The 23744-nt window shown below is 40.3% G+C and overlaps 4 protein-coding genes across 7 annotated transcripts; 3 read left to right on the plus strand and 1 right to left on the minus strand.

Moving 5' to 3' along the window:
* Positions 1-567: 567 nt before the first annotated feature.
* Positions 568-4515, minus strand: LOC116013354 (protein RETICULATA-RELATED 5, chloroplastic-like). The gene is made up of 7 exons (XM_031253043.1): positions 3761-4515; positions 3062-3191; positions 2346-2876; positions 2091-2198; positions 1421-1969; positions 1112-1225; positions 568-951 (listed from the first exon to the last, which is right to left on the minus strand). Exons 1-7 carry the CDS (start codon positions 4381-4383, stop codon positions 790-792), a joined length of 2217 nt encoding a protein of 738 aa, XP_031108903.1. The 5' UTR covers positions 4384-4515; the 3' UTR covers positions 568-789.
* A 2118-nt stretch (positions 4516-6633) lies between these two features.
* Positions 6634-9733, plus strand: LOC116011944 (probably inactive leucine-rich repeat receptor-like protein kinase IMK2). 2 transcript variants are annotated; one of them, XM_031251384.1, is made up of 2 exons: positions 6634-8813; positions 8900-9733. In XM_031251384.1, exons 1-2 carry the CDS (start codon positions 6842-6844, stop codon positions 9526-9528), a joined length of 2601 nt encoding a protein of 866 aa, XP_031107244.1. In that variant the 5' UTR covers positions 6634-6841; the 3' UTR covers positions 9529-9733. The 2 variants fall into 2 exon arrangements, with proteins under 2 accessions (XP_031107244.1, XP_031107245.1); XM_031251385.1 differs by having other exon boundaries at positions 8906-9733.
* A 687-nt stretch (positions 9734-10420) lies between these two features.
* LOC116012950 (laccase-5-like) lies at positions 10421-12939 on the plus strand. The gene is made up of 6 exons (XM_031252618.1): positions 10421-10522; positions 10608-10759; positions 10889-11133; positions 11227-11355; positions 11440-12390; positions 12630-12939. The coding sequence occupies exons 1-6, from the start codon at positions 10421-10423 to the stop codon at positions 12758-12760; spliced, it is 1710 nt and encodes a 569-aa protein (XP_031108478.1). The 3' UTR covers positions 12761-12939.
* Positions 12940-17515: 4576 nt separating this feature from the next.
* LOC116012616 (SNF2 domain-containing protein CLASSY 1-like) lies at positions 17516-23541 on the plus strand. 3 transcript variants are annotated; one of them, XM_031252203.1, is made up of 6 exons: positions 17516-17987; positions 18543-18685; positions 18951-19222; positions 19299-20738; positions 20874-21029; positions 21182-23541. In XM_031252203.1, exons 2-6 carry the CDS (start codon positions 18637-18639, stop codon positions 23123-23125), a joined length of 3861 nt encoding a protein of 1286 aa, XP_031108063.1. In that variant the 5' UTR covers positions 17516-17987; positions 18543-18636; the 3' UTR covers positions 23126-23541. The 3 variants fall into 3 exon arrangements, with proteins under 3 accessions (XP_031108063.1, XP_031108061.1, XP_031108062.1); XM_031252201.1 differs by having other exon boundaries at positions 18578-18685; XM_031252202.1 differs by having other exon boundaries at positions 18607-18685.
* The last annotated feature ends 203 nt before the right edge of the window (positions 23542-23744 follow it).

The following is a 23744-nucleotide window of genomic DNA, read 5'->3' on the forward strand; positions in this document are numbered from 1 at the left end:
TAACTTGCACGTGACTGTAGCTTTTATTGTCCAGTCATGTCTTGACGCCTATCGTAATCAGTGGGCAACACGTCACCGTTCTTATCCATTAGTCGGTTACCGAGTAGCGGCCCATCTTCAAAATAATTGGGCCCCCAATTATTGGCCCATCTTTCAATAAAATATTAGGCACCACCTACCTAATTATCAATTGCTATATCATGGATCAAGGTACGATGGTCCACAGTACACTGTAGATTCTGATCCAATACACAAAATTTGACATAATATACAAAAGTCATGTTTATAATATACATAATTCATGTTCATAATTCACATATACATAAACACGATATATAGAATATGAATTCTATACATTATTATGAACATAAATTCTATGTATTAGAATATGAATTCTATGTATTATGTTAAATGTTTAATTCATTTTCATTATACTGTATTTATGTGTATGTATATTTTGAACATGTCTGTGCATTATGAATATGAATTCTATATATCATGAAGTCAAATTTTGTGTATTGGATCAGAGTCCATAGTTATGTGTATGTACATTATAAACATGAATTCTGTATGAAGTCAAATTGATGTAAAATTGCCGCTAATTATTTGCCATGGTTGTCCAATCCTTTGTTTTAAAGAATTTACAATTGCATCTAAAGTGTGTATACACTTCAAAATTCTGAGACAACTACAAGTCTATAAATTTCACATCACAGGTAAACACTATACAACAAAACAATAAAAAAAAAACTAGAGATTATGGCTCTAGAAAACCTAAAAAAAATGGAACTATTGGTTGTTGGTTTCATGACTTTCATCTGTATGTGTATCATCCGTGGGGTTGGGGTTGCATCCAACTGCAGCGCGATCTGCAGAATCTGGAGTAAGCTGGGAGTCGGGTTCAGTCTTCCGCGATTGCAGCCCTGTAAACCGCGCAAGATCTATCCATTGCTGCGCGGGATGAGAAGTGAAGTAAGTATCAATTCTAATAAGGCGAAGAGGAGAGTGAATGAGAGGTTTCTATCTGGGAAAGTTTAAGTTAATCTAGCTCGATCGTGATTGTGCATGCATGTTTAAGAAGCTTAAAGAGGACGACAATGCTGTATCTAACCTGGGTGCCCCAGTATGAGTTGATCGTACGAGCAACAAAAGACAGCATATTTACGAGGAATGTCTGGTCGGAGAACTGGTCAGAAATCCGGTGCTCGATAATTCCTGCAATAATCTGCAGTATAGAAAACAGTTTCATCAGTAATTCTGTGGTGGGCTTGTCATCAGAGGCGATTAGATTTCAAGGAGACGCGTTTTCATGTTCTAAAGTTCGAGTTCAGTTTTGAAAAATGACTTGTACGAGTTGTGTATCTATAAGCCTGGGCGGGATCCAAAAACATAAGCAGAGATAACGGCAAAGTAACATTACCTGATACCGAAGATTTGCTGATGTTCCAAGAAAGCCTCCATACACGAGTGCTGTTTTCAGAACGGGAGATCTTTTGTTTTGTTGCGTCTTAGCAAGAGTTGGGTTTATTATCTTACGTATTCCAAACAAGACATTGGAAGAAGTCACCGCTCCGATACTTGAAATGAATCCAACACTGGCGAGTTTAAGACCACCAACAATGACTGATGCAACTCTGTGGCTCAACCCCCAGTCCTTCCCTGCAATGCTTTTTTGAAACGCATTATCCGGGATGGAACCGAGGAGACCCTTTAACGCTTCGATGCTTTCAGGCATGTTAGCATCGTTGGCTGCAGGTAGGAAAGAAATTGTGGGGGCGGGAAGCCACACCGTAAAAAAATCTACAACAATTCCTCTGGCGGTATCTGTTATAACATAGTCAAGCTCTTCCAAGAATTTTCCTTTACGCCTTTCATACTGTGCTAAGAGTGTAGTTGTTATCGATATAGCTTCTTCAATAGCTAATCGATTCAGAAATTTGGGATCTGCCAACAATCGCTCTCTAAAACCCTGCATCATCAAAAGGCGAGATTTTACCAAGTTTGCACACCCGTTAGAACAAGAGAAATAGTATGGAAGTGGTGTTACTGATTGATTACTGAAGAATATGCTAAAATCGGGCACCAAATACCTGAAAACCCTTCGTTAAGTCTGAAATAACAGGGTATTGCTCTAGATCGAAAAAGTTCTGCAGCACTTCCGGTGATACCAGACCGAGATCTAGTCCTTGTTGGAGGTCCTGGCCAATATAAAACGCCATTGGCTTTCCATAATCAGATATGCGATATGCCGATATATATGGTCAAAGAGAGAGGGTTCGATGTACATATGCTTCCATGAGAGCAAAACTACTTACAATACAAATAAATCAACGAAAGAAACGTACCTTGGGTAAGGCGTCTCTCCTCCTCCCCGCTGCATTCATCACACGAGCAATTTCAGCACGGTCATAACAGTTCCTACTACAAGGTCGAGCTGCAGAGTACCACAGAAAATCAGCAACAGGCACTTCTCCCTCTCTCCTTATTTCTTGTCTTTCGGGATCCAGTAACACGACAACTTGATTTTTCTTTTGCACCTTCCTCGAAATTCTGGCGGGGAGCCCAGTCCCCCTATATCCATAAGTAACATGGGTTGCACCTGTGATAACTAAAAGCAAACCCGCGCTTCCATCATCTTCCATGGCTTGTAATATAATCTGAGACATATTGTACTCCTCAACAACTCTCGCCTGTGCAGAAAGATACGATCTTGGTCCAAACAGAGCAGACGTATGTGGCGAATTCACATCAATAGATGATCTGTGAGACCTTGGAGTAAAGCCCGAGATGAAGCCTGAACCAGCAGGAGGAGAATACTTGTCCCGATCAGATTTAGAAAGCCCTCGAATACCTAATGCTTGCACTGTTCGTTGCACCTAGTCAGAGAAGCTTATCAAACAAATATAACTCCACACACCTAATACGAGAATGCAAACACAAATTTCATTTATATACAAGTTAAAAAGAATAACATTTACATACACCAGAACAAAGTATGATGCAAAAGAATAACCACACAGACAAATATACTTGCATAAATGCATACTAGTCATTTGAATACCTCCAGGGGTAAACCACAGGCAATTAGGCGCACTCCATTGTCGTTGCAGTAAGATAACAGAGGTTCATACTCCTGCCATCGTTGAGGTGGCCAATGTGTTACAAAAGACTTTAAGGTTTCTCCATCAATACTGCCATGAAATAGAAAAGTTTCAATTTTCAGTAGTTGTTTTTTGGGAAACGAGAGAAATTCACTGTCACTAAGTATGTACACCGGATAAACCCACCTTTTGACCCTATCCAGCAAAGGAATATAAGGAGATAAACCAGTTTAGGTTGCCCATATCTAACAGGCTCAAATCAAGGTCAATAGGCTACTCTTGGTGGAAGTCGAGATGTCCACCAGGTAAACCCGCATTGTGGGCCTAATTGACAAAGATGACCAGTCTAGGTTGTCCCCAAATGACCAGCTCAAATCAAGGTCAATAGGCTATTCTAACCGGGAGTCAAGGTGTGCACGAGTAAACCTGCATTGTGACCCTAACCAGGATCATAAAGAGGTAATCTAATCTAGATTGCGAATAGCTTAAGGGCACACAAGCTCAATTCAACATCAATAGGTCCTCCAGCTTGGAGTCAAACTTGTAATCTTACACAACAATATTACTAAGTTGGCCGGATTGCCCAATTTACAGTAGTTCTAAGCATCAGAAATCAGATTTTGGAGCTAAGAAGGTAAGTTTGGGATGAAAATTTGGACCTTTTAGCCATGAATTGATTGAGTTGTTCTTGAAGATCACAGGGAAAAGCTTCTAAAGCCAAAGAAATTGGCCTTTCTGCTTCAGCACATCTCTTCCTCAAACTCTTCACAATCTCAAGCTCCAATTCCTTGTCGTCGCGCGTAGGGACTTGCTCGGCTTCTCCCAGGTACACAATCCGAGCACCCATAAGCTTTTCCCACACTCTACTCTTGTCCTTCCCCACCGCCAGCGGCTCTCCGATCGCCGTCGCGTCGTAAACCCTAGAATTTATCACCTCCTCTTTCTTCTCCTCCGCCTTCTCCGCTTGAGCAGGCGCCGGATCTAGAACCTCCGTAACCGTCTCCGTCTCCGTCGCGGGGATCTCCGGGGGATCATCGTCGGCTCTCGCCACTGCCGTCCGGAGCACGCTGGCTCCGAGCGCGATTAATGAGGTGACGAGCACGTCTCGCCTCTTCGTGCCGCGAACGGCTTCGCCGTTCTCGGCCGGGGTTTGACCGCAGCGGACGGAGAAGCTGAGGTGGCTCGGGAACTTTCGCCGGCGGGGATTTTCCGGTGGGAAATTGAGACGGCGGTTGACGTGGAGTGATCTGAAAGTAAAGCCACGTAGGACGTGGCACTCCATTTCCAGATTCGGGTGAGAGATGAGAAGAGATTCTACATGGTCAGCGCCGAACACCAATGCATCTTCAATCTTAGCCTTCAAATTTTTCTGAACAAAAACTTCATCGTCACCGATCAAGTTGCCTAGAGATAAACGTGATCTTCATGTTGAGTTGCTGACGCGTCGCCATGTCGGATATACCCGAATATAACCCAAAATAAGAATACACTTTCTTTCCAAAAGGTTGAATCATCTGGGGTCCATACATCCCGACCCGACATAACATTAGGAAAACGTAAATCATAGTAACTCAACTGAACACATAGACTAGACATTTGTTTATTGTGCACAAGGAGACCATTACTTTGAGAGGTTGCTCTCACACTGCCGCGAGTTGAGATTCGATCGCTGATTTTTCTTCTCAAACTTCATCGAAGTGACCAACTGAGCTGCTCATGCAGACAAAATACACTTGACAAGGTTATAAGACCGACTTCACAAAAAACGCACATTCGAATAGTAGATATAGGTTTTCTCATAAATCAAAAAGTAAAAAATTTCCGATTAGGATCACATGACATACATCATCTAGAGTGCACATTAAGTAATGGTGTCAACTTTCACTACGTAATCTCATATCCAATTATAAGAAATGGTTGTGTGTGACTCACAATTTTTGTTTAATAATTAGCAATTAACGCATAAAATGAAGATAACATATTGTTAGTAGTTTGGAAGTTAATTAGATATTTCAGCTAGACTGGGAGAGAGATCTCTCCCTATATAAATATGGGATGAGAAAGAGTTGTTTGTGTGAAACATCATATTAACCACAATCATGCTTGATAATTAGCGAGAACTATATAGCAAAAAACAAGTTGTTAGCGATTTTTAAGTCAGAAACATCAACAAGCAACCAAAGTGGGGAGAGCTCTCTCTCCTTATAAACACGAGACGAAACATAATTAGGTCAATGTGGGGAGAGTATAAGCCTCAGATCAAGAGAGGTCTCCATCATATATCAGATGATGTTGAGGTATCTTGCAATGATTTTGGCCAGTTTGGAAAGGAGTTTAGCAGCAAAGCTTTTAAAGGGTTTTGAACACTCTTGTAGTCTTGTGACTTGGAAGCCAGCAAGAGGGGACTCTTTGGTCCTATGAATCAGTTTAAGAGATGGTAGCTCCCCACAACTTTACTAGTGGTTGTGCAGTGGAATCATTGTCTTTGATAGTAACATAGGCTCATTTCCTGACAAATATACATTATTATTCATTGTCTTTTATAACAATATATACATATTTAAATGTATTCATAGCATTGTTTAACTACTCAACCAACTAAAAGTGAGTTTATAATATTTGTTTTGATGTAGGCTCATCTCCAGCACAGGAACAATAAAAGTTTAAACTTAATATGGATTGAATTAGTGTTTAAATTCTGTAAAATAAACGGGAGCCCTTGAAATTTCAATTCTTTGAACTTCCTCCCGAAGGACTTTGATCAGGCTTTACTTTTTGAAGATATCATTAGGGTAGTAATTCCATATTTTTTCTCTTATTCTCTTTTCTCTCGATGTATTACCTTATGCACATTGTTAAATAGTAACTACGGATTTTATCGTTTAAGAAAAAAAAAATTATTTTGTGTGGCTCCGACCTACTTTACTTTTTAAGTAAACCAAGGACCTTGTGGTCCAGTGGCATCAAATCCTTCCCTTTATACGGGAGGTGGTGGGTTCGAGTCTCAGTGGAGACAATACTAACTCTTGTGCTTCAATAGGTTGAGAAAGTAGTTATGAACAGATACTCATTCTAATAGAGTTAGTAGTATTAAAAAAAAAAAAAGTAAACCAAGGAGTCAAACTTTGGGTCTCTTCAAATTCAACACATCTAACTTGGATTATAAAAATGTTATTATCATTATCAGTACATTAATTACTAAATTAAACTAGGTTTAGGTGACAAAACCATGGAGTTCAAATGAAATGACAGTGACAAAGTAGGAAACAGGGCCCCACCCCAATCCAGTTAAAGGTGGGCCCACACGAGAGAGATAGCCGTTGTGGGGGAGTGGAAAGGAGCGGCCAACAACGTAAAAACGCCTGACTTTCCAAACCCCAAGGCTTTTGTTGCTTATTTACAGCATAGTAGTAGTATAGTACCTTAACACACACACACACACACACAACATCGACTCATGGCAGATCCAGAAAACTAGCCGTTAGGCTTTTTGCACAACTGACAGTTTCCATGTCCCAAAACGACTTAAAAAAGGGGGAAAAAGATTCCACCGTTTAGCTCTATTTGTTTCTGTTCACGTGTCCCTTCACAGGACCCTCACTCCCCCTCTAGCTCCCCCTCTCTCACTCCCCACTACAAAACCTTGCCCACATTTCAAACTGTTTGTGTTCTAGTTCAGACCCTTTCTTGTTCTTAGTGTCTTCTTGTTCTAGTTCTTTCTTTTTTGAATTTTGAGTACCATGGAAGCTGAAAGGTGCAGTCTTGGAGGTTCTTGCAGGTGCCCATTGGAGTGTGTGAGCCAGGAAGGTGATGGGATGAAGAAATGGAGGAAGATTGAAGGTGTCCATGGGGGGTTTCAGTTGAGGAGGTTGAAAAGGTGCAGTCTTTATTATGCCCAGTTCTTGTTTCTGTTTCTGCTGCAAATTTGTGGGGGTTATTTGGTTTCAAGTCAGGGTTGGGATGGTGTGATTATCACCCAGGCTGATTTTCAGGCACTGCAAGCCTTCAAGCAGGGCTTGGTTGATCCAAAAGGGTTCTTGAAAAGCTGGAATGATAGTGGGGTTGGGGCTTGTTCTGGGGATTGGGTAGGGATTAAGTGTGCTCAAGGTCAAGTGATTGTGATTCAGCTGCCATGGAAAGGGCTGGGTGGTAAGATTACTGACAAGATTGGTCAGTTTCAGGCTCTCAGAAAACTCAGCCTCCATGATAATGTGATTGGTGGTTCAATCCCAACAACTATGGGGCTTCTGCCTAACCTCAGAGGTGTTCAGCTCTTCAATAACAGGTTTACAGGTTCTATTCCTGCTTCACTTGGCTTGTGTAGAATGCTTCAAACTCTTGATCTTAGTAACAATTCATTTTCTGGGTCAATCCCAGATAGTTTAGTGAATTCAACTAAGCTGTTTAGGCTTAATGTTAGCTATAATTCTTTGTCTGGTTCAATCCCCCAAACCCTCACTCAATCCCCCTCCATTATCTTTCTTGATCTCAAGAATAATAACCTCTCTGGCCCTATCCCTGATTCCTGGGGTGGGAAAAGCCTTTTTCAGCTTAAGTTCTTGTCACTTGATCACAATTCTTTGTCTGGAATCATTCCTGCTTCCATAGGCAAGCTTAATGAGCTTCAAGAGCTTTCAATTAGTCATAACCATTTGAGTGGCTTTATCCCAAATGATATTGCAAAGCTTTCTAGGCTCACAAGACTCGATCTTTCGTATAATTCGATTAATGGGAGCTTTCTTGAAAGCCTCTCAAATCTGTCATCTCTGGTGGTGTTGAAGATGGAGAGCAACCAATTGGGTGATCAAATCCCAGACTCTATAGATAGGTTGCAGAAGTTGTCTGTTCTGAGCTTGCAGAACAACAAATTTGGTGGTGATATTCCAGCTACAATTGGGAATATTTCTACCCTTACACAACTAGATTTTTCCCAAAATAATTTCAGTGGAGAAATCCCAGAATCCCTTGATGATCTACCCAACCTTAATCTCTTCAATGTCTCCTACAACAGCCTTTCTGGCCGGGTTCCTACCCGCCTTTCTCAGACATTCAATTCAAGTGCCTTTGCTGGTAATCTCCAGCTGTGTGGCTACAGTCCTTCGACCCCGTGTCCTATAACACCAGCTCCTGCAACCCCGGAAGCTCCATCGCCCGAAACTCCACAAAAGCATGGTCATAAGCTGGGTACTAAAGACATTATTCTCATTGCAGCAGGAGCACTCCTTGTAATCCTGCTCCTCCTTTGTTGCATTCTGATATGCTGCTTAGTCAAGAAACGAGCCGCTTCTAAGGCAGCAGAAAAGGATGGCCCGGCTGGGGCTGCTGCCTCGGCTAGGGGAGAAAAAGGCGTTCCCCCGACTGCTGGGGAAGTCGAAGCAGCTGGGGAAACAGGAGGAAAGTTAGTCCATTTCGATGGCCCGATGGTGTTTGCTGCAGATGATCTTCTATGTGCCACTGCAGAGATAATGGGGAAGAGTACCTATGGAACAGTGTACAAAGCCACTTTGGAAGATGGCAATCAAGTTGCAGTGAAGAGATTGAGAGAGAAGATTACAAAAGGGCAAAGAGAATTTGAGAGTGAAGTCAACATTCTTGGGAAAATCAGGCATCCTAACCTTCTTGCCTTGAGAGCATATTACTTAGGTCCCAAAGGAGAGAAACTTCTCGTTTTCGACTATATGGCTAAAGGGAGCCTCACAACTTATCTTCATGGTAAGCTAAACTTTCTAACCAACCAACTTTTTTTTTTTAATTATTGAATCTGTTGAATATGATTGCTGATCATTTCTGTTGTTTAGCTGCAGCTCGCGGTCCTGATACAACAGTAGATTGGCCGACAAGAATGAGAATAGCGAAAGGCATCGCGAGGGGATTGCTCTATCTCCACACAAATGCGAATATCATTCATGGAAATCTAACATCAAGCAATGTCTTGCTTGATGAAACTACAACTGCCAAGATTGCAGACTATGGCCTTTCGCGCCTAATGACTGCTGCTGCGAATGCAAACGTGATTGCAACTGCAGGGGCGCTAGGATATCGTGCACCCGAGCTTTCGAAGCTCAAGAAGGCCAATACAAAGACCGATGTTTATAGCCTTGGAGTCATCATCCTGGAACTCCTAACTGGGAAGTCACCCGGAGAGGCAATGAATGGTGTGGACTTGCCTCAATGGGTTGCCTCAATTGTGAAAGAGGAGTGGACTAATGAAGTTTTCGATTTGGAACTGATGAGGGATGCTTCAACGATTGGTGATGAACTGTTGAACACGTTGAAACTCGCTCTGCATTGTGTGGACCCTTCACCTTCGGCTCGCCCTGAAGTTCAGCTAGTTCTTCAACAACTCGAAGAAATTAGACCTGAAACTGCAACCAGTTCGGGCGACGATGGTGCAACAGCAGCAGCAGCAGCTCCTACGAGTGATTAGAGGCCAATACTATGATCTATGATTGAGGTGTTAGATGTGACACTATTCTTTCATTCTTGAATTTTTTGTGTTGCCCATTTCAGTTCTTTTCTCTAGTACTTTGCTGTGTACATATGTGTGTGATTCTTTTGAAGGTTAAACAGAAATGGAATCCTACCAATTCCATGTCTTCTATAATAGATGAAGCTTTAATTTGCTTGTCAAACATGAACCTTTTCCTTCACTTTTCTCTTGTCATTTCAATAATTGTTATGCAAGTATGATTAAAGCAAGCCAAGTTAGCCAGACTGTTGACTCTCAGCAGGAGCAGCCTATTGGCCTTCTTGGTTTGAGCTGATCAGCTATGACTGGTTTACCCTAGCTTAGGGTCACAGGACGGAGTTTATTCAGTACTCATAATAAGCATATTTGGTGTGCTGGTACCTACATTTTGGTTAAAGTTAATACAGAAAATCTTCTATAACTACATTTTGGTTCATCAGTAACTAAATTTTAGTTAAAGATTCAGCTAGGTTTTGGTTAGAGTATAGTAACTAATACCTAATGAACATTGACTTTTTTGCATCCCTTCATGATGACTAAGACTCTTTATCTAAGCTGAGCTCTGAAGTCCATCTCTGTAATCTTAAGTAAAAAAGAAAGTTTTATACAGCTTCTAGACTTCAGATGCTTTGGTTTCAAGGATATGGCGTCGCGAAACGACAAACATTCTACTGAAAATGTCAAGAAAAACCTCGCATATGATGTATGCTGCACTGAAATAACACTGTCAAGAAGAGGCTTATGGAGCAAGGTGGTAAAGGATAGTTGGTGCAACATTTTATCATGGTTGCTTTTGCTAGGTTTCGATATAAAGGAGCGATGAAGATTCAGTAGCCCTCAAACCGAAAAAATGAAGGCCTTCTTCAGTAGCAGCACAGCCAAGCAAGTATACTGCCTCTTTTCCCTGCTGTTTCTCTTTGCAGATGCTAAGGTTCACTACCATGAGTTTGTGGTATGTTCCCTTTCCCCTCAGTCTTTCGGTTTCTGAAGAAACCGGGGGGTTATGCCAGTACTAATCCACGGGGTTTATGAAACAGCTTCAGGCAACACCAGTGTACAGGTTGTGCAGAACTCACAACATTGTAACGGTGAATGGACAGCTTCCTGGACCGACCTTGGAGGCGAACAACGGGGATACCTTAGTGATCAAGGTTGTGAATCGAGCTCAATACAACGCTACCATTCACTGGTAAGTGTATATATATATATATATATATGTACATGAATCCATGCTTGCAGATAAACTCACAACACAGAAGAAACAGATTTTTTCGAGTTGACATTTTCTTTTTTTGCTGTATGGTCCAAATTCGAAAAGGCATGGTGTTAGGCAGAGAAGAACAGCATGGGCAGATGGACCGGAGTTCATTACTCAGTGCCCGATTCGGCCTGGAGGGAGCTATACTTACAGGTTTACAATTCAGGATCAAGAAGGCACGTTGTGGTGGCACGCTCACAGCTCCTGGCTCAGGGCTAGCGTCTATGGCGCGCTTATCATCCGCCCGAGAGAAGGAGAATCCTATCCATTTCCCAAGCCTAAAGTAGAAACACCCATTTTAATTGGTAATCTCCCTCCTTATTCCTTAATCTGCAGACAAAATTAAACTTCTTGAAATATGGTTTAATTGTTAAGGTTTATGAGAATGATGTTTTTAGGTGAGTGGTGGGATAGAAACCCTATGGATGTCCTAAGACAGGCTCAAACAACAGGAGCAACTCCAAATGTTTCAGATGCATTCACCATCAATGGCCAACCCGGAGACTTATACAAGTGCTCGAGCCAATGTAAAGTAGTCTGTCATACTATAATGTCACAAAATTCTGGTTTAATTTCCTGTTTCCTGTTTCCCTGATTACATTTTGGTGCAGACACCACTATAGTCCATGTGGAACCTGGCGAGACGGTCCTCCTTCGTGTCATCAACGCTGCGCTCAACCAGCAGCATTTCTTCTCGGTAGCGAATCACACAATGAGAGTAGTTGGGGCTGATGCATCTTATCTGAAGCCATTCAACACTTCTGTCATAATGTTGGGACCAGGCCAGACTGTTGATGTCCTGATCACAGCGAATCGGGAGCCAGGCCGGGGCTACTACATGGCAGCTCGAGCCTTCGATAGCTCTCGAGGAGTAGCACCCTTCGATAACACCACAACCACTTCAATCCTGCAGTACAATACAGGGAATGGTGTGAAGATCAGTCCAATTCTCCCATCTTTGCCAGATTATAATGACACAGCAACAGCCACAGCTTTCTCCAGCAGCTTCAGAAGCCTAAAGAGGGCTCAGGTGCCAATTGAAATCGACGAAAATCTGTTCATCACAGTCGGTGTAGGCCTCAACAAATGCCCCTCGGGTGCAAGCCCCGGGGCCTGTCAAGGACCAAACGGAACACAATTCACTGCAAGCATGAACAATGTGTCTTTCGTGCTGCCATCCAATATTTCCCTTCTGCAGGCACATTACCAAGGCGTGCCCGGGGTTTTCACAGCAGATTTCCCTGCAGCTCCACCGGTTATGTTCAATTACACCGGGAACGTTAGCCGGTCTCTTTGGCAGCCTTCTAGTGGAACAAAGGTGTACAAGCTCAAATATGGAGCAAGAGTGCAGATAGTCCTGCAGGGAACAAGCATTTTCGCGGCCGAGAGCCACCCAGTCCATCTTCATGGATATGATTTCTACACAATTGCAGAAGGCCTTGGCAACTTCAATCCCCAGAATGATACTGCAAAATTCAACCTTGTTGATCCCCCACAAAGGAACACTGCTAGTTTGCCAGCCAATGGATGGTCAGTCATGAGATTTGTTGCTGATAATCCAGGTGAAACCATTCATTCCTTCTGCACGCCTACCTTGTGACCCTAGCCGGGACCACAAGAACGTAAACCAGCTTAAATTGTCCATACCTGACCTGTTCAAACTGAGAAGGCCAATAGGCCATTCCCATCGGGAGTTAAACTTGTAACATTGTGGTTACCAAGTTAATAGTCTGACCAACTTGGCTGGCTTCTTTTCTTCTTCCTTAACATGTTCATACCATTGTTTGATTCTTGAAAACAGGAGTTTGGATAATGCATTGTCACTTGGATGCTCACATTAGCTTTGGTTTGGCCATGGCGTTTATAGTGGAGAATGGGGTCACTGAATTGCAGACATTAGAGGAGCCTCCTGCAGATCTTCCAGTTTGTTGACAGTAGCATCAAACAACAATAATGTTTCCATTTTCATTTGCATTTGCATGACATTGCATATCATAATACTGCATTATTAGTATCCTAAATGACAGTTTTATGACTTTATCTGTTGCTTCCCCAGAAACCTTAATTCATATTGTTGTACTTTGTAATAAAGAGGAATCACTTCTCATTGATATGAACATGTGAATTGATATTTATGGTGCACCCATACTCACTTAACTGCAAGAATTTTCTTTAATTTACGAAGAAAGCCTTAACAGTTGTCCGAAGGTACGCTCTGTAAAGTTCGCCTTAGTGATTGTAACCAGCAAATAATCATAAAGAAAACTTGTAACTGTAATTAACAAATAATCCCAATGAGATAAATCTACCTAAGTTGTCAATAGTTAGGATGATAGTCAATTTGACCTGTTCTATTGTCATTTCTTATGTTTGGAATAAAAACTAGAAAATTGGGATTAGAGCCCTTGTGGGCCGGGTCTATTAAATGTGGAATTGAATGGGCCTATAGGATATAGCATAGGCCCACATAAAATTCCAGAATCTGGTAACAAAAGAAGCAGGAAGCATTATTATGCAATAATAAATGATTGAGTTATTGACTTTGCTTGGGTCACACCACCACGGGTCCCACCCTATGCAGAAGGAAAGAAAAAGTGACCGTGCAGAATGGATAACCAATTAAGTAAAACATGATTTTTGTATCAGAAACTAACGACTATGATTTTTGTTAACACTTTTCAACTGATTATTATATACTTTTTTAAACATTATTTTCAGTCTAAATTAAAGAATCTAAATCTCCACCATCAAAATTCAAATTTATGACCATTCATTTAGATCAGTAATCGAGATGTTATCACAATACATGATAGTTGACAAAAGTTATTATATGTAAATAAAGTTTACTCTATAGTCTATATATATGTAACGATTGAAAATTGTAAATAAAAAAAAAAACAGAAAAAAAAAGTGTGTCAGAGTGACGGAAAGCCGCTTTAATGTGTTGTACAAAGTCTTCTTCTACTACAAGAAGAGTAGAAAATGTCTTCAAGTGGTAAGAATCGTGTGCATGTGACTACACCCATCTTCTCGTACGGCTCCTCCGACATTTATCTCGGTTTTTAGTAACTTATTGTCCCCCCTTGCCCCGCTTCCACTTCTTTACCCGTCGGATCCACGTCAATCCCCAGTGCTTTCATTATTTATTTTTTTTTATTGAATTAATACTATATGAGCTCTTTCGAGTATATTAATTTTAAAGAAAATTACAATTTTGGTCTACTGACTATTGTAGTAGTGTTAATTGCTATCCGCGACTTTCAAAAATGTTAATTGTGTACCTTGACTATGCATTTTTTATCAATTCTGGTCACGCCGGTCAAATTGCCGGTCAAATGTGACCGGAAAAAATTAAATCACATTTTATTCTGAATTGAAAGGGGCATAATAGTCTTTTCTTGTTATCTCCTAATTCCTACTACATGTCTTTCTTCTTCTCCGGCCGGCCAAATCTTTCCTTTCTTTCTTCGCAAGCAGCGACCCTATTATTTCCGGCCAAAGGAGAAATCGAGTGACTGCAAGATATGACCCAAAGTCCATAAAAGTTAATAGATTGAATTGAAACAAGTTATATTAATCTCTCAATATCTACAGTAGAATTACTGCATATTCAGATCCATTTTCTCTACCCACACAAAGCAGAAGATTCTTGGAAGAAGAATATACATTCAACTTAATTAAAGATTCAAAAGAGGAAGTTCTGTATCTACTAAGAAATTCAAGAATTATTTTTATTTTTAATTTTGTGAATTAATTTGAGATTTGAATTCAATATCCCTCACAAACGGGTGTTGCAGAAATTCAGGAATTATTTTTATTTTTAATTTTGTGAATTAATTTGGGATTTGAATTCAAAAGGGTATTGCATAAGTTGAAGCCTTGTCTTTTCCGGCCATTGCATTAGCTTGTCAGTATTTCATTTCTTCCGATGTACTCACTCTTTGGTTGCTTCGGCGTCTTTGGCCGGCGAATTCATCTCTTCGGCGTTGACCATGCAAGGAACAGGGGAGCCTTCAAGTGTTCTTATATTTTTCGGCGTCTTTGGCTTAGCCGGTGACCGGCAGTAATAATATGACTGCCCTCGTCGGGGAAGAAACAAAAGAGATGCCAAAAGACTATAACACCCTCACTATTTTGACTACTAAAATTTTCCGATCACATTTAGCTGGTAATTTGGTCGACGTGACCAAAATTGATAAAAAATGCATAGTCAAGGTATGTAATTAACAGTTTTGAAAGTCGCGGATAGCAATTAACACTACTACAATAGTCAGTGGACCAAAATGACAATTTTCTCTTAATTTTATTAGTTTAGTTCTAAATTTTTAAATTGATTATTCGTTGTCTTTCAAATTTCAAATTGTTACTATTCATGGTTCAAGTTAACTATTCATAATATATATATATCTCTTGTGGGAAATTAGGTATTATGGAGTATTATTGTCTTTCATGTCTTTTTTTTTTTTTTTTTTCATGGTAACATCCGAATCAAACTTGATTGTTTTCATAAAAGTTGTAGCCCTTTGAGTTATATTTCCACTGGTTCAAGAATCAATTGATTTTGACATTTCTGTGCCGAGATATGATTAAAATACTGCACCATCAATAAATTAGGCGAGTAATACAACTTAATGCCATTTTGCTCCAATTCATCCTTCCTTAATTATATAGGGACTTCCCTCCTCTTTAACGGATGCTTTTTTTTTTTTTATGAACGTTATTTTAATCTAGAGCCTACTATATAAATTACCCCATCTCACCCAACAATATTAATTATTAAGTAATATCATATTGGGCTAACATAATTAGAGAAGTGCATTGGAGCGACTTTCATCCTCTTTAACAGATGCTTTTGATTGATTGTTCAAACGTGAATTAACATAGTTTTTTTTTTTTTTTTTTTTTTTTTTTTTTTTTTTTTTTTTTGGTTTTTGTCTGGGAGCCTCCCTGTTTTTTTTTTTTATAAATAAATTATAAAAGATAAAATAAAAACTGTTTCGATAAAAAAAAGACATAAAAAATAAAAGATAAAGTACTCAATTCAACATGGATGGGAGTGGGTTCGAGCCTCAGTGGAGGCAACTGTTGGCTCTTTGTGCTTCAGTAGGTTGAGAAAATAGTTATGAACAAATACTACATTGTAACAAAGTCAGTAGTACTCAAAAAAAATTACCACAGTGTCAAATTCTTTGGTAGGTTTGGACTTAGGTTAATTAGTGCATTTAAGTCAAAATTTCATGTCCATTATAGTGTATTAGTGGCTGATAATTAAGTGCATATTCTTTTCAGGCAACCACATAAATGTGGCTTGATTCCTTCCTTTATTTTTCTTCTTTATATATCTTTTTTCAATCGCATCATTAATATATTTCTAAATTGATTCTTGCAAATAATAATAGTTTAAAATATATATATTATAGTGGCAGATTCTCGTGCGGACATGGTTTAACGTGCAATTCTACGATCACTCACCATTATAATCACATAAATGCACCACAATGTGTTTGGAAATGTACTATTAAGTGTGGTGTATTTTTTCTGCTGTGCAGTGCATTTGTGGTGCATTTGTACATTTTATTCTAGTGCATTTTTGAATACTGTGTGGTGCATAATTACGAAAGTATCACCATATTTTTAAAATATGAATTGATCCGTCTGATTTTTACTGAGATTGATTATTAGTTTTCTCTTAGGGGTGTGTTCTCATGGGATCATGAGGCTATATATATATATATGTAATTTAAGAAAATAGATAATTATCTCAACACAATCCTCATTGCAATAGAAAGGTACCTGTTGCAACATGCATGTCAATGATATTTAAATTCAAAATTTTTGTTTAGGTGAAGTTAGATTCTTGTCCGCATTTAGTCATATTTATAAATAAATAAACAAATTACAATAACACACGATATAATGTCGGTGTTTAAATACAGTATATATGATAGAAAAAAATTAGTATAAATAAAGTATATAAGCTTCTAGTTTAATCTGCAACGATGGGATTCAATTTCTGCAACAAACATTGAGAGTTTGCGTTGAGCACTTTGTTCGCAAAAGTACACGATTTGGTGTTGAATTTTGAGCTTAAATGGACTCAATTTACTTCCTCAAGACTTAGAGGCGGGTTTATATTAAATCACGACAATATTTCTGGACCTGAGGGGTAAGTAATTCATTATTTAGCAAACAATTTTTCAGTCCAACCCATCAATTGACTTGAACCGATTAGTAAGTTATCCGTCAATGCATGCAATAGTAGGATTAGAGGATTCAAACCTATTTCTGAGTAAGAATTAAATACGGACAATTCAACCACGAACTACATTTAGGTTAGTTTCTTGGTGGCAAGAATTTCAAAGGATGTACTAAAAAAAAGACTTTTTGCTCTGTAGAGCTAGCTCAATTGATTGACCAATCAGCTTAAAGTCTTGCTCCAACAGTAACGTGGAGTTTAAATTCCTTTAGAAACTTGATGATCATTGTGCTTAGAAGTGTATACAAGAGTTCTCGAGATATAAAATAAATTATTCGCAAAAAAAAAAGAAGATATAAAATTAATTTGACATAAGCTAAGATATTTAATGTATAATAAAAAATAAAAATAAAAAAGAAATTTGGATGAATTAAGAAATTAGAGTGTTTTAATGTTGTATACTTGACGTGGGGGCTCGGAGAAAATAAGAAACAACAAAAGGAAAATATCAGAGAGGAGCAGCTTGGTTTTCTTCCACATTTAGAGCGCCAGTCCCAATGGAAGAAAGCTTTTTACATTTTCTCATTTTTCCAAAATCTCTCTCTCTCTAATCTCTCTCTCGTGTTCTCATGCAGAAAAAGCAATGTAAAGCACAAACCCCCAGGGAATCACCAGTCAATTCTCCCCATTGTATTTTTCTGCCATCACTCTGCCCCACCCTTCTCTCTCCCCCTTTTTTTCCCCTCTTATTCCTCACTCCACTCTCTTCTGTGATCATTACTCGCCGGAAAAACCCCCGATTCCCCTCGCCGGAATCGCATTTCTCCCCGATGCGGTGCCCGGATTGATCCATCACTTCCCTGCTCTCAATTCACTCCCCTTATCTGCTCTTTTCTCTGTATTTTCCCCTTTTTCTCAGCTCATGCTTCTGCTCCCCACCGTGCCGTTTAGTTTCTCCATTTGGTATGCTTTTTCTCTGTCTCCCTCAAAGGGAAGAAACTTACAGTTACAGAGACAAATATATATGTGTGTGTGTGTGTATCTCTTTTCCTTAGATATATGTTTCTTGTTTTGTTTCTACTTTCTATCCCTCTTATGTCTGGAGTGTATATGTAAAAAGATAGAGGGTGTTAAAGTTGTGGTTTGTTGGCATTTGAAATTTGAATCAAGCAAGAAAATAGCAGGGTTTGTTAGAAAATGCAGGGATTGTAGTATAGTTATGGGTTTTTTGTTTTGTTTTTTGGGTTTTTTTTTTCTCTGCTGGGGGATTAAAATGGGAATAAAGATTTGATCTTTATATCATGGAGTAAATCAAACACACCTTTTTTTCTTATTTTAGTTACATTGTACTTGCAGATTGTGGCATCCAGTTATGCTTTATTAGGAAATATAGTGTGATTATTCTGTTTCAAAAAGAAGCACAACATCTTTTGTGATTAGCTGTTTCCCAGATAGGGATTGCTGTTTCTGATATATATAGACATTATAATACATGGGATTGTCCCATTTATGGTCTAGGGACTGATGGGTGTTTTTTTGAGTTGCTGTTACAGCTAAACTGGAGTAATAATATTGTTGGCAGGCTTCTTCTCTGCAACAACTTTAAGCAGACATGAAGAGGAGAAGCATACATCAGAATGAACATCCTTTCGATGTGTATCGTAAGCATTTACCTATCCTATTCTTTGCATAGTCGAAGTTTGTCCAAGAATTTATTTCGATTGTTTGTTTATGGACATGTTATTTATGTGTATCGAGTTTATTATAGGGAAGGACTAAGGTAATAAGGTAATGGCATTTATCCTAATTGAAATGCTAATTGGAGTTAAACTAAGCTGAGGATGATTTAATTGTTTGGTTCTTAAACCTCGAGTGAATGTTGATTGTTTTGGTTTAGAACGTGAGCTTTGTCTGTGGTTGTGGCAGCTTTTGAGGCGTTCCGGAATGGATCCTGGCAACCTGTGGAGCGAATAAGAATTCAGCATGGAACCTTTGCGATGCATGTTTTGGACGAGGGGGACTTGATTGAAGAGGAGATTTCGATCTCAAATGTTCGAATAAGGTCAAGAAATGCTACTTCTTCAGATTGTGCTTGCTTTCTAAGACCTGGACTTGACATATCTGTGTTTTCGACCCCTCACCAATCAGAGGATTCGGATGAAGAGAACGATGGAGACGAGAAAATGGAGCCTGAACCTGTAAGCATTAGTAGTATCTGATAATTCGTGCTGTTTGGTTTGTGTCAATTCTAACACTATATGTGGCAATGTGCAGGCTTGGATTGATGCGAAAATAAGGTCTATAGAAAGGAAGCCTCACGGTTTTGGGTGTGGTTGCCAATTCCACATTAGCGTGTATGTCACACAAGGCCCTCCCCCGATTGTAAAGAAAACTCTTAGTAAAGAGATCAAAGTGGTGCAGCTAAACCAGATTGCCATTCTTCAAAAAATCGAGCAAAAGCCTTGTGAGGACAAATATTACCGCTGGAGCTTATCTGATGACTGCAGCACGCTGCAGAAGTTTAAGCTATTCACAGGGAAGTTTTGCTCGGATCTCAGCTGGCTGCTCGTTGCATCAGCTCATAAACAAGTCACATTTGACGTTAGGTCGGTTCATAACCGGATTGTCTATGAAATCCTGAAAGATGAAAACGACATTGATGCAACAAACTCGGAGTACCATTCCTATGCTGTGAATTTCAAATTGGAAAACGAAGTTTCCACCCCGATCATTGTACAGTTCAACCCGGATATCCCGGAAAGAGGACCTGAGGGCGATGTTTATGAAGCTGGACCGCTCGTTGTGTATGATGAGCTGCGTAGGTCGAAGCGTAGGTTTGTGCAGCCCGAACGCTATTTGGGATGTGATGACTATTTGACAGAATTCGATGTCGAAATGACTCGACTAGTGGGGGGAAAGATGTATAAATCAGAACTCGAAGAGTTACCAATGGCACTCTCAATTCAAGCTGATCACGCATATCAGAATGGCGATATTGACAAAACTCTTGCTTGTTACCAACAAGAGTTGCGTGATAACTCCCTTTTGAGCAGAAACCGGAATAGATCAGATGCACAGACAGAGAGAAAACGGGCCAGTGGAGACAAAGCATCCCGACAACCACACCTTGCCATTGTTCCTCTGCAGCTATCTGCTGAAAACAATTTGTTTGACCAAAAAGAGAATCCGCTTAGTTTTGAAGATAACGAAGATCTGTCAGCAGAGATACGCGAAATAGTTTCCAAATATATTTATGTAAATGGCTCTTCAGCTGTGGAGATGAAGAAATCTTCGTTGAATCTGATGCAAGGACGGCGCTGGGGCCAAGTGAAAGTTTCTAAGCTGAAATTCATGGGGTTGGATGTTAGAGGAGGCGGGATAGGCTCGAGCAAAAAAGCGCGTAAGAAGAGAAATTGCCATCCTTCTGTGAGGGATAGTATTTATGACATAAGATCATTTAGGAAAGGGTCCATAAGTGCCAATGTATATAGGGAATTAATCAGAAGATGTATGGCAAACATTGATGAAACCCTTAATAAGGAACAGCCCCCGATTATCGACCAGTGGAAAGAGTTCCAGAACACCAAATCCTGTCAACGGGAGCCCATCGAGAAAGCCTCAACGAATAACGAGGAAGAGTTGTCAGAACTCGATATGCTATGGAAGGAAATGGAACTCGCCTTGGCATCGTGTTACCTTCTTGATGACAGTGAGGTATGGATGCAAAATCCTTAATTTTGGGTGTTTGTGTTTCTCGAGCACAAAAACATTATTTGTATGTGTTCATATGTTTCTCTAGTTTTGTTTGTTTCCTAACACTTGGCATTGTTCTTATTGAACGCATTACAGGGTACAAACCTAAAATCTGCCACTGAACTGCACATGGCAACTAAAAAGGGAACAAGAGTTTGTCATCATGATTTTCGACTCAACGAGGAAATTGGAATCGTCTGTCGACTATGTGGAGTTGTGAGCACCGAAATAAAGGATGTTCCCCCGCCCTTTGTAAGTCAAATATGCGATCTATTGCTGTAAACACTATCCTCGTCCTTCAAATACTGTCATATACTCGAAACTAAGCATGTTATGCATAAGATGTAAGGCTTTTCATGTTATGTTACTCACGATAATTAGTCCTGTTCTCGTAAATTGTACAGATGCCTGCAACATGCTCGGGTTCAGGGAAAGAGCATAGGCCCGAGGAAGTTGTTATGGAGTCGAAGCAAGGAGATGATGCTGATCTCGATCATTTTACTATCCCGGTTTCTTCTAACAAGCCTTCATCCGAGGGAGAAGTGGAAGACAACGTGTGGGCGTTGATACCTGATCTCAGGAACAAGCTACGTGCTCACCAAAGACGGGCCTTTGAGTTCCTGTGGAAGAACATTGCGGGGTCTATAATACCGACCCAAATAGATCCCGAGAGCAAGAAAAGAGGAGGCTGTGTCATTTCTCATACTCCCGGAGCTGGTAAAACTCTGCTCATTATTGCTTTTCTCGTGAGCTACTTGAAGCTATTTCCCGGATCACGCCCTCTGGTCCTCGCCCCGAAAACAACTCTCTATACGTGGTACAAAGAGATAATCAAGTGGAAGATCCCAATTCCAGTGTACCAAATACACGGTGGTCAGACTTATAAAGGCGAGGTTTTGAGGCAGAAGATGAAGTTATGCCCGGGTCTTCCCCGCAACCAGGATGTCATGCACGTCTTGGATTGTCTGGAAAAGATGCAGAAGTGGCTCGCCCACCCCAGCGTTCTTCTCATGGGATATACCTCGTTCCTAACACTGACACGAGAAGATTCAACCTATGCACACAGGAAATATATGAACCAGGTGTTGAGGCAGTGCCCGGGGATCCTTATATTAGATGAAGGGCACAACCCGAGAAGTACTAAATCGAGGCTAAGGAAGGCTTTAATGAAAGTTAATACGAGTCTTAGGATTCTGCTGTCCGGGACATTGTTCCAGAACAACTTTGGGGAGTATTTCAACACGCTTTGCTTGGCAAGGCCGAGGTTTGTTGATGAGGTGTTGAAGGAGCTTGATCCTAAGTACAAGAAAAGAGTGAAAGGTGCAAAAACTCGGTTTTCGTTGGAAAATCGAGCAAGAAAGATGTTCATTGATAAAATTTCAAAGAAGATTGATTCGAATAAGCAGAGGGAAAGGAAGGAAGGTCTAAACATTTTGAAGAAGCTGACTACTGGATTCATAGATGTTTATGAAGGCGGAAGTTCTGATAACCTCCCCGGTCTACAATGCTACACGTTGATGATGAAATCGACGACTCTGCAACAAGAAATTCTGGTGAAACTCCAGGATCAAAGGCCTATCTACAAAGGTTTTCCTCTGGAACTCGAGCTCCTCATTACTCTCGGAGCAATCCATCCCTGGTTAATCAGAACGACAGCGTGTTCTGGTCAGTACTTCAAGGAAGAGGAGCTGGAGGCTCTCGAGAAGTTCAAATTCGACCTCAAGTTAGGCTCCAAAGTCAAATTTGTCATGAGTCTGATCCCTCGTTGTCTCCTCCGCAAAGAGAAAGTCTTGATCTTTTGTCACAACATAGCTCCCATCAATCTGTTTCTCGAGATATTCGAGAGGTTCTATGGGTGGCGCAAAGGCATAGAAGTGCTGGTGCTTCAAGGCGACATTGAGCTTTTCGAGAGAGGGAGGGTGATGGATAAATTCGAGGAGCTAGGGGGACCGTCGAAAGTAATGTTGGCATCCATCACCACTTGCGCTGAAGGCATCAGCTTGACAGCAGCATCTCGGGTGATACTACTGGATTCAGAATGGAACCCTTCGAAGAGCAAGCAAGCCATTGCCCGGGCCTTTCGCCCTGGCCAGGACAAAGTCGTGTACGTGTATCAGCTCCTGGCAACCGGGACTCTTGAGGAAGAGAAATACAAGAGAACCACATGGAAGGAATGGGTTTCGAGTATGATATTCAGTGAAGATCTCGTGGAGGATCCTTCTCACTGGCAAGCCCCCAAAATCGAGGACGAACTTCTCGGGGAGATTGTGGAGGAGGATCGAGCCACATTGTTCCATATGATCATGAAGAACGAGAAGGCTTCCAATATGGGAAGGCTTCAAGTGTGATCGACAATCCTATCCAGAGGTTGTGGCGGTAATGATCAAGAACCAGCTTCGATCTTCCCCTCCCACCCCGCGGTGGGAAAGGATTGGCTCGCTTCTTCTCATGACCTCCAAGTTTATGGGTGGACCCTTAAATTATCGGTTTCGTTGTTCTGGTATGCTTTATGAACTGCTCTCAATAAAACCATTCTCATGCACATCTCTCTCCCCTCACCTCTACCAGACTGAAAAGAGGAGGATTTGTAATGTGATTAGAATGTTGTGCTATCTATCTGTAGGTTTTCTGTACTAATGAGTGGAGGATATGATGTTTAATTTTAATGTTGATCAAGACTGTTGTTATCTGTACTATGTAATGAACTCATAATGGTGTGTATTGTGTGTAACATATTTTATCATTAAGATTGAGACTGCATCTATGTCTGTTGTTGTTTGGTTGGAGTATAAGGTTTTTCTGTGCTAATATTGATACTTCATATATATGCCTGATCATATACCGTGAATTAGGGTTCACCATGAATCCTATTTGATCTAGATTATGTACTGTGGATTAGGGTTCACCATGAATCCTATTTGATCTAGATTATGTATATACAGTTATACTCAACTAATGTTTTTTGAA

The sequence above is a fragment of the Ipomoea triloba genome, chromosome 3 (assembly GCF_003576645.1).
Source record: "Ipomoea triloba cultivar NCNSP0323 chromosome 3, ASM357664v1".
Classification (NCBI taxonomy): Eukaryota; Viridiplantae; Streptophyta; class Magnoliopsida; order Solanales; family Convolvulaceae; genus Ipomoea; species Ipomoea triloba.

What these genes read in the sequence shown, in the direction of transcription:
- LOC116013354 (XM_031253043.1), bottom strand. Translation starts at nt 4,383, where the DNA reads ATGGAGTGCCACGTCCTACGTGGCTTTACTTTCAGATCACTCCACGTC. An exon ending in GGAGAGACGCCTTACCCAAG is followed by an intron (nt 2,199 to 2,345) that starts GTACGTTTCTTT and finishes TATATTGGCCAG; the next exon opens with GACCTCCAACAAGGACTAGA. An exon ending in ACTCATACTGGGGCACCCAG is followed by an intron (nt 952 to 1,111) that starts GTTAGATACAGC and finishes CATCCCGCGCAG; the next exon opens with CAATGGATAGATCTTGCGCG.
- LOC116011944 (XM_031251384.1), top strand. Translation starts at nt 6,842, where the DNA reads ATGGAAGCTGAAAGGTGCAGTCTTGGAGGTTCTTGCAGGTGCCCATTG. An exon ending in CCTCACAACTTATCTTCATG is followed by an intron (nt 8,814 to 8,899) that starts GTAAGCTAAACT and finishes TCTGTTGTTTAG; the next exon opens with CTGCAGCTCGCGGTCCTGAT.
- LOC116012950 (XM_031252618.1), top strand. Translation starts at nt 10,421, where the DNA reads ATGAAGGCCTTCTTCAGTAGCAGCACAGCCAAGCAAGTATACTGCCTC. An exon ending in ATACAAGTGCTCGAGCCAAT is followed by an intron (nt 11,356 to 11,439) that starts GTAAAGTAGTCT and finishes ATTTTGGTGCAG; the next exon opens with ACACCACTATAGTCCATGTG. An exon ending in ATTTGTTGCTGATAATCCAG is followed by an intron (nt 12,391 to 12,629) that starts GTGAAACCATTC and finishes TCTTGAAAACAG; the next exon opens with GAGTTTGGATAATGCATTGT.
- LOC116012616 (XM_031252203.1), top strand. Translation starts at nt 18,637, where the DNA reads ATGAAGAGGAGAAGCATACATCAGAATGAACATCCTTTCGATGTGTAT. An exon ending in ACATCCTTTCGATGTGTATC is followed by an intron (nt 18,686 to 18,950) that starts GTAAGCATTTAC and finishes TGGTTGTGGCAG; the next exon opens with CTTTTGAGGCGTTCCGGAAT. An exon ending in AGGATGTTCCCCCGCCCTTT is followed by an intron (nt 21,030 to 21,181) that starts GTAAGTCAAATA and finishes TAAATTGTACAG; the next exon opens with ATGCCTGCAACATGCTCGGG.